Source organism: Abramis brama (genome assembly GCF_963993115.1).
Source record: "Abramis brama genome assembly, chromosome: 3".
Lineage (NCBI taxonomy): Eukaryota > Metazoa > Chordata > Actinopteri > Cypriniformes > Leuciscidae > Abramis > Abramis brama.
The window spans coordinates 13832432-13842411 of NC_139965.1; the positions used below are offsets into that span (position 1 = coordinate 13832432).

Sequence of the window (9980 nt, forward strand, 5' to 3'; positions counted from 1 at the left end):
TCTGGCTCCATGAGTCTGTCTGCCGCACGAGTTCAGTCACCTTCGGCCCACAGAAACACACAGATATCTGATCCGAAACACAGCCAAACTGACCTCAGACGGTCTGTATCCTCAGATTATTATTGGGCAGTTGTGATTTGAACTACTAGAGAAACAATTCAAAGCTAAGGTACAGTATAGAGTAAATATAGTGCTATCTCACACAGATCTGAGCTCCCATTCTCTTAGATCTGACAACTTGCCGATCAATTGTTTGCCATATATCAGAGCTGATTCCAGATCAGAAGAATCAGAGAGGCAAGGAGTCAATAAAAGCTAATCTTTAGGAACATGAAAGATTTCCTCTGACTATCAAGTTCATCTAACCAACTCAGAGAATAGAGGAAGCCAGAGGAGGACGACAACAAACTCTTCTGATGGTGCGGAGACGTTGCCCATGGTTGCGGCTCAAGAAAAATTTCTTAATATTATGAAACAGTGATCTTTGATGAATAGAAAGTTCAAAAGAACAACATTTATTTGAAATATAGAACATTTATAATATAAACCTTTAACATTAAAAATGTATTTGCTGTCTCTTTTGATCAATTTAATGCACCCTGCACGCGGAGTAAAAGTATTCATTTCTTCTTCTTTAAAAAAATTGCATGATACTTAACGAGGAAGGAAGGAAGAAATTAAGGAAATAAGAAAGGAAGGAATGAAGAAAGGAAGGAATGAAGAAAGGAAGGAAGGAACTAATGGGAGAATGAAGGAAAGAAGGAAGAAAATGAAGGAAATAAGGAAGGAAGAAGGGAATGAAAGAAAGAACAAAAGGAGGAAGGAAGGAAAAAAAGAAGGAGGGAAGAAAAGAGAGAGAGAGAGACAGAGAGAGTCCCCAGAGCTGAGGGTGTGTGTGTGTGTGTGTGTGTGTGTGTGTGTGTGTGTGTGTGTGCGTGTGCGTGTGTGTGTGTGTCTTTGACCCCGGCTGGAGCGTATGGCAGCAGGAGAGGATGATCCTGATTTGTAAAGGCGATGTGTGTGTGAGACCAAACCAAATCACACACAAATACACAGCGGCCCGACGCTCATGTGACCCTTTAAACCAGTGAATGGAATTAGCCAAGAAAGAAAGAGAGTGAGAACAGAAGTGAAGGTCTTGACATCTGCAGCAGCAGGAGGACAGACCCTGATCAGCTTTATTACGCTTACTGTGGTGACAATACAGCTTTTAATGTTGTTTATATGTTGTCTATGTGGTGTTTTTAATACGCTTTAAGACAAACCATGTGCAAATTCATAAGTCAACACCATTGCTGAGTATTTTCTCATTAAAACTGCAGTGAACCAAAGACAGTCTCAAAAACACGGTTTGAAATCGCTGGTGTTTCTGACGTCACAAACTACCTTGTAACCAATCAGATCAACGTGTGATCGTCAACGAGTGAGTGGAGGCGGGGCTCATTTGCATATTTATAGAACAGCGTATACTAAATGAGGCAAGGCTGTAGAGTTACATTCAAACTATTTTAAGGCATGAAGAATATTTTTGTCAAGGAAAAACTTGTAAATATGTCATTTTGGTGATCAAAGATGAGTTTTGAGGGATAAAATGATTGACTACAGGGGGACTTTAAAAGAAATAAACAAACGGAGGAAGACGGTAGAGAATGGGTTGAACTGATTCTCTGTTTTGTATACGTGTTCGCTCTTCGTCTGAATATTACGGCTTAAGTCAGGAGGCCCAGTTTCCGAGAACTGTCATCACTAACCTGCACACACAAATACACAGATTCAAACAAACACAGAGTGATGAGAGATGTTCAGAGCGAGACCACACACACACACCACGCTGCAGAGGTTTAGAAGGCCCGCTCTCAGGAACGCACCGTTCCCCACACATCAGCATGAGTTTAACAATCAAACAGTGTGTGACAATCTACTTCCTTTCAAAACAGCTTAAATTATCGTCCCACAAACGTCTGGATGCTTTTCGGCACACAGAAGTGTGTTTGTGTAAACATGTGTTCCTTATATTTGCATCACACAGCCCCTGAACACACTTCTGGCTGTCTCCGCAGGGAAGGCGCCATTGTTTCCCCATTATATTGCCGTGTGTGTGTGTGTGTGTGTCTGGTCTGCAGGCAGGCCACAGTTATTCTGCCACATCAGCTGAGAGCCATTTTCACAGCTCCTGTTGCTGAGAGCTCGTAAAGCCTCCAGCAGCCTCTGCTCCACACACACACACTCACAGTTTTACCTATTTCTCACTGCAGGGTACTGAGCTGATGCCATATAAGAGCTCAAACGCTTTTTCATGCCATACACACCTTTCACACATACACACACACACACACACACACACACACACACACACACACACACACACACACTTGTTTACTTGGCTATCTAAAAGAGAAGATAACATTTTTATACTAAGCTGTTAATAATGAAAAACCCTAACCCTACCCACTCAAAAGAAAACTTTTCAGCAGGGACGCCTCAACATGTAAAAATCATTTGGAAGTTAAGTGTATCCGTTCGGATGATGAAACACTTTTATTCAGTAAGAACAAGTTAATTTGATCAAAAGTGACAGTAAAACATTTATAATGTTAAAAAGATTTTTTTTTTTAAATGCTTTTTCCCACTTTCTATTGATCAAAGAAAAAAAGTGCATCACGGTTTCCATAGAAATATTATGCAGCACAATTGATTACAATTTCGATAATAACAAATGTTTCTTTGAGCATCAAATCATCATATCAGAATGATTTCTGAAGGATCATGTGACTCTGAAGACTGGAGTAATGCTGAAAATTCAGCTTTGATCACAGGAATAAATTGCATTTTAAAATGTATTAAATTGTAATATTTCATAATTAAATCATAAATAATTTCAATATTTAAATTTGTACTATAACAGCAGACTCTACAAAAAAAGCAGACTCTCTCTTCCTTCTTTTAGACCACGGTGATTCTGCACACACACTTGAGCATCTGAACTCCCGGAATAAAACCAAATTTCCCTTGACCAAAAGAGGTGAATCCAGTCAGGAAGCTTAAATGGATCAACTCAGTTTAGCAAATTTACATGGATTCAAACCTCTAATCCATTCACAAGCATGTCAAAAAAAAAAAGTTTCTCTGTTTGTTTTTACATTGACATTTTTTTAGCAGAAGCGACTTGCAAATTAGGACTTTCTGAACACAAGCACGTATGTGTCAGTGACCTATTGAGACGGTGTTTATACTGATCTCATCTTCCAGGGACCTCCCTCCCGAAATATCCCTCATACACCTCGTCTTAAGCCTGCGATCGGCTAACTAGCGGCTATCCAAGCCCAATTAGCATGCTGTAAATTAATCATTAAAAAATCCAGTGGGGGTAATATCTTTCTTTGAGAGCGAGCGCTGATACAAAAGGCCCATCGCATGTACACACACACACAGACCCTGTGACATTTATGATAACACACAAATCTTTACAGTTACCCACAACCGCTCGTCTGAATTCATTATCGGAAAACCCCCCACAGGTCTGAGCAGGATCTGAATCTCTGAAACGCAATTACCCAAACGCACCGTGATTGAACACAGAAAGCTTCTGAGCCGTTACTAACCATTTGGGATCCGATAACCCAACCAGCGTCTTAACATGGCCGATCGTAAGAGTAACACGGCCCTCACTGACCGCCCCAGAACATCAGTCAGAGATGTGTTTGCTCATCCAGAGAGCGCCGGGAACCAAGGACACACAAACACACTTTGTCTTTCTTGTGTGTAAACAATGTATCAGGGGGTGTGAATGTCAGAAGGTGAAGGACGCTTCCCAGACAAGCTGGCTCACCGAGAAACACCACACAAAAAAAGAAACCATTTTTCATCTACGCACACTTAATTAAATATACATACCGAAACTACATTAAAGTGTCCATGAACAAACACAATTTTTGCTTTATAGATTTCCCCCCCCGAAGCAGACAATTTCAAGGTGATCTTTGTGCTGGACTTGCATTTTCTTAAGCCTAACTCAAACTGACATTCATGGCTTAGAAGATATTGATTTCTGTACATTTAAGGATGCGCCCCGCTGTTCCTCCCTCGTCTCTCGCTCCCTCTTTCCTCCCATCACTTCTCAGCTCTTTCTTCGTTCCTCTGAAAGCTACACATGTTTGTAATTTAGCATGTGGAGGAGAGTGGCAGCGCCGGCGTGAGAGGCCGAGACGGAGGATGGTAGCGATGGATATAGATGGGTGAATAAAACATTCTACAGGTGCAGGCCCTCATCTTCAAAGCACAGGTTCACTGATCCCTATTAAATATACAGCACTGCCAACAACGTAACCTTCGTACTGCTACTTTTAGTGCGAACAGAGCGGACTCCTGTAGCCTGGAGCAAAACCACACGGTGCAGATGTCTTGTAAGTTTGCAATGGCGTGAGCAGAGAAATTCATCCTGCATAGTGTTTGTGTATAGGTAAATCATGCTACCATGTAACACAATAAGCCATTACAAATAAACAAGACCATAACTTAATATGTCATTTATAGTGCTTAAGTCTTTCCCCACCAGCGTTTTTTTTTTTTTTTTTTTTTTTTTTTTTTAAGTTGTCAGCTATCGCCGGCATTTTTGATAATTAAAAAAAAAATTAAATCCCCAGAATATTTTGTTGTATGAATATCTGAACAAGCAATTTATCAACAGAAAGAACAGAGCCTCTACTTTTAAACAAAAGAACACCTAAATGTGGGTAAGTTTCATTAAAAAAGCAACATTTTTGATGAGAAAATGCATTTTGTCAAAGACTGGATCAGATTCAGGATGATGATCAAAAGAGATGGAGTAGATCTTGCACATTCCTATAGCGCGTCATGGGACGACATTTAATTTAGTAACATTAGGCAGTTTTGATTTATATGCTGTTTAATGTTGATGATCGCGTTATTTTACATAGGCTATGCCAATGATTACATATGCTATCGCTTGTTTCTGCTTCATCTTCACATGTCTTTTGATCAGGAGATTCTGTTCTCTTTCAGAAGATGTGTCACAGCGCCACCTAGCGTATAACAGTGAAAACATGGAAAGCCGGAAATTTCCATCAATGGCAGTGATGAGATAGGCCTAATATGTAGGATTTCATATTAATTAGCCCAAATATTAGGATTATAGATTAATCTGCCGATATTTGGCTAATTTGAGAATTACGACATGAGCCGCTGCTTCATTTGCCAATTCAGTGGAATGTCTGAAAATACATTTCTGATTTTCCGATTGTAACTTTCGATTAGTGAGTAAACCAATAAAAATGTTTGTGCATCGTCAGCATTTTAGGTAGGCTACATTTCCTATTATTAGCCAACAAATGGCATATAGCAGGGGGGGAAACATTTCAGTCTACCAGTAGGCTAATTGCTATAGGCTACATAGCCTACTTGCATCAACTATGACAATTACACACGGCCTGCAATGTTCACTTGAAAATGCCATTTCCCTAAATTGTGAGCCTTTCCACGGTGAAATGAAGTGAATTCAGAACATTTAAAGTGCAAATAAAGCCGTGAGAAAACCAGCGCCTACTGTTGATCGCTTTAAATCGACTAACGTCGATAACAAGTGATTGAATTGGTTAAAAACGATTATCGAGGTGTTGTGTCTCACTCCCAGGTAAAGGTCAAGCAGAAAACGCGCGTTCACAGACCCCCCACCTGCGCGCGCACCCGCTTCAAACGAGGTCCCACCACAAACCCCTGCTAGATTAACACAAGCAACACCGACAAGAACCCTCATTAAGAGCGTCTGCCAACGGCCACTGGGACAGAATAAACCCCCTCCACCCCCCAGCAGCATCTGTTGAAGCGCAGAGCCCGGTATATGCGCCACATGGACGCATTAAAAACCTATTCGTCTTTCAAGAGCTCGTGGCACCACTAATAGCCCCTCATAACCCACATACCGATTTAGACCGGGCACACAAGTGCTCCCACGACGCCGGGTGTCCATTTAAACAAGGCCAGTAATGACAGAAGGGCGAAAAAGAAAGGGGTCTGCTCAGCCATAAATCGTCGTTTATGTGCCGGACACGCAGTTTGCATTGGTTTCTTTGGCTCGCCACTAAATGAATTCACAGTTGCTGGGTTGCAGAAACCTCCCCCTTATTTACCGACACATACTACGAGAAATCTAGTCGTAAATTGCCCACTATTCCTTCCTGCGGCATGGAAAATCGTGTCACCTCCGTGACTGGAGTAATAAATTTTGCAGCGCGAAACGGGACTGATTGACCATCTAAAGTTAACACTTGCGTGTAAAACTTTTCGCTTCAGGTGTCTCTACGCTAACTAGTCCACTGGAAGGTGTCGACTATGAGTGAAAACTGACACCTCCTTTTGTTTTAACTGTCTTGACAGCAGAGAAGTTGCTAAATAGTCCACCAGTTTACATTTTTCAATTTCGTTTAAAACTTAAGTTGTCGACTCAAACGTTAAAGTTCGAGTTTACGCGGAGTTGACAACTATAGGCTAAATAAAAGTGCAGAGGCTTTTGATTCCATGTATATTTTTTATATTTTACGCAGCTGGTGTAAATAGGGGTCACGAAAAGTTAAAGTTTACCACATTGCCAGAACATAATTTTGTTGAACATGCTTTAATGACAAGAAGAGAAGTTGGTGACTAAAAATAGTCTCGAGGATTTCTACACGTTCTCACAAGTTCAGCAAGAACATTTCCACAAAGGTGACATTGTTTAGGCGGAAAAATGCTTGGTGTTGAGCAACTAAAACTCATGCCAATCTAACTGGAGCGTATCTGAAGGAAAGGCAGTGAAATAATAAACAGCGGCGGCTACTGTCGTAAAATTCCTCAACGCACACCGTCAATGAAATGTGGCATTTATTAGTCTGGCGACATTGATGCTCGTAACTTCTGCAGACTCGTGATTATCCACTAAGGGTATTGTCGGTGTAATAGCGCTTAACAGCTTTCTTTCCCCCCGTGAGAGACATTTCAAAGCCGTCCTTCAACGATTTGTGCGAAAACACGAGGCGTTTTGAGTGTCTCCAACGCAAAGCTCTTATTAAATAAACGGGAATAAACGCCGTGCCCAATGCCTTTAGTTGCGGCTCTTACCTTTTGTTCAAGGAATTCCAGTAGATGGGCTCCATGTTGGTCGCTGTGATCCCGAGTAAATCCACTAAGAATATCAGCAGAATTCCCAATCCATTTTCACAGCCTCGACTCGCCATTTGAAATCCCGAATTCCTTCTATTTACTCCCATCAAATCTGTGTGGGATACTCTTCCCAGAGGATGGGGATCTCTGGACTCGGAACAAAGCGTTCAGGTGAATCCGTCAGTGTGATTCAGGAACAACGTGTTTGGGGAGCCTGCATGGATATCTGCTAAACACGGGAGATTAGATTAAACAAAGGTGCAGTCTAAGTGGATTTAAGCAGATTTCCACACACACACACAAAAATCGTCTTTTGGGAAAAGTAGCTCGTGGACAAAACTCCTGCGCAATTCAATTCCCACAGCCGTTTTGCTGCTGTTTTCCTTGCAAAGAGTTTACTTTTCCAAAAATTCCCGATGCTTATTTTTTTCCCAAGGCGTTTAGGCTGGACAAATCTTTCCTATTCCCTTTCACTCCCACTTCATTCTGTTTCCCCGACGAATTAGGACGGGAATGTGATGGTGGATGGATGATGGTTTGGAGTGAGCTTTTCCTCTCCTCTTCAGAAGAACATGTTGATGCTGGACAGATCTCGCTGCTTCTCTTCCTCACCTCTAGTTCTCCTACTGGATTTTCCTGCTTGCCTCTGAGATTCCAGTAATTCCGCATACACACAAATGAAATGTTGCAATCCAGATAATTAACGGGGAAAAAATAGCAAAACTAATTAATGCAAATTAAAAGCAAGCATGAAAACTAATTTACAAATGTGTCGAGACTGACAAAATTATTGCCAGATTGTCCAGGGTGGAAAAATGTTGCAATCCTTATTCATGGGTTTCGGTTGCAGGGTATTTGAGAATGTGCTCGGATGTGGCAAGTCATTAGATAGTTCATTTCTCGTCTGTCCTGCTTGGATTCTCTCGATGTGTCTCTCTCACTGGCTGCAAATCCGGCTAGTGAGACTTGTTCCTAACGCTCGGCGCACACTGACAGACTGAGTTGTTTGAGAAAGAGAGAGAGAGAGAGAGCATGCGAGAGAGAGAGCCAGTATGGCAAGCCGTTTTCACTTTTATTCATCCCCAGGATATGAATTCTTGATATCATCAAAAAATTAATTTTCACTAGTAAAAATGTAAATTCTTGATATCAACAATAACGTCATCACTCACGGAAATGCGAATCATTGATATCAAGAACTAGTGAAAAGATAATATTTTCACTAGTTAAATGCCACCATAGGCTGTCATTCAAATTCAATTGTTGATATCAAGAATTGATGTCTTACTAGTTGAAATTACAGTTTCATATATCAGAAATACAATTCTTACTAGTAAAAATCATAATTGTTTACATCAATAATTACTTTGTTACTAGTAAAATTCCTGATATCCAGAACAAAATTTTCACTACTTGAAATCTTAATTCTCTGTAAATGTATTTCAACATGTTACATTGGTTATTTCTGATATCTGAAAATGTATTTCTGATATCAGTAATTAGGAGTAATTTCAGATATTTAAAATGGCTTTAACAATCACATTCATGATAACAAAAATTAACATTGTCACTAGTGACAATTGAATTATTGATATAGCCTACTTTTTTTTTTTTTTACTAGTAGCAATTCAGTTGTTGATATCAAGAAAAGACATTTGCATTAGTTACCATGTAATTTTTGAAATACAACAATTATGTTTTTTACTAGTAAGAATTGTATTTCTGAAATGTGATATTGTAAGTAGTAGCCTAGGACATAAATTCTTGATATCAACAATTGAATTTGAATGGCAGCCTATGGTGACATAAAAATATATTTACAGATATCAAGAATTATAGTTTTTACTAGTTGAAATGTAATTCTTGATATGATGAATCTGTATTTCTGCGAGTGATGACGTCATTGTTGATATCAAAAATACAAAATTTTAGTAGTTGAAATACTTCCTAATGTCAAGAATTGCCATTGTTACTAGTAGAAATCTAGTTCCTGATATCAAAAATGCATATCCTGGGAATGAATAAAAGTCTAAACGGCTTGCCATAGCGGCAGAGAGAGGGGGGATGGGGGTGCGCGCGCTCGAATAAGAAAAATCCCATCTTCCGGCTGGAGTGCGCGCTAACAGAGCGGATTTTTCTTTGGGGGATTTGTTTTTTCCGCATGTAGAGGTGCTATTAAATCACATCTGTCAGGAACACATCCATATACCATGCATGCAAACATATTTCCCAATGCTCACGTAAAGGATTCTCTATATCCATAAATAAATAATAATAGTCTCTGAGCACGTACATTTTATGACTGCTTCTTTTCCGTTTGATATGATGATCGTGAATCAGCCGATCACACCGATCACCACTGTGCATTCAGAAGCGACGGCTTACGGAGCCACAGCGCCCCCGGTGCACTCGCTGGTAACGGTGCATGTAATAACATTTCATGCTGGTGGTAACGACACTAATGACAAGCTTAGTAAGATATGCATCCGATAAAGAGCTTGTTTAATAAATATCTCTACCGTCCAATTGAATCTGGAATGATTTTCAGCATCCTGCGTATGTGAAAAAGCAGCAATTAACTGTGTTTGTATGCCTGTCTATTACATCTGAAAACAACAATTAAGAAGTGTACTATGAACTAAGCGCTGCTGATGGGACCCGAGGCGTGTGAACGGAGGACTAAAGTCTTGCCTACACTGACACCCTGTGGTCAAGGAATGACACTGCAGTCCACTCACACACACACTGCAAACCAAGACACTCCTTTGGACAGCCACATCAATTTTATGAAATATTAATATTAGTGCCAAAATACTTTAAATGGC

At 40.3% G+C, this 9980-nt stretch overlaps 1 protein-coding gene across 1 annotated transcript in view; it reads right to left on the bottom strand.

The window, feature by feature from the left end:
• The window catches only part of efnb3b (ephrin-B3b), an 80298-nt gene extending 72180 nt beyond the window's left edge, over window positions 1–8118 (bottom strand). Inside the window, exon 1 of the mRNA XM_084107592.1 lies at window positions 7114–8118. Within this exon, the coding sequence (XP_083963718.1) occupies window positions 7114–7262 (149 nt within the window). The 5' untranslated portion in view covers window positions 7263–8118. The remainder of the gene's footprint in view (window positions 1–7113) is intronic.
• Window positions 8119–9980: the final 1862 nt, after the last annotated feature.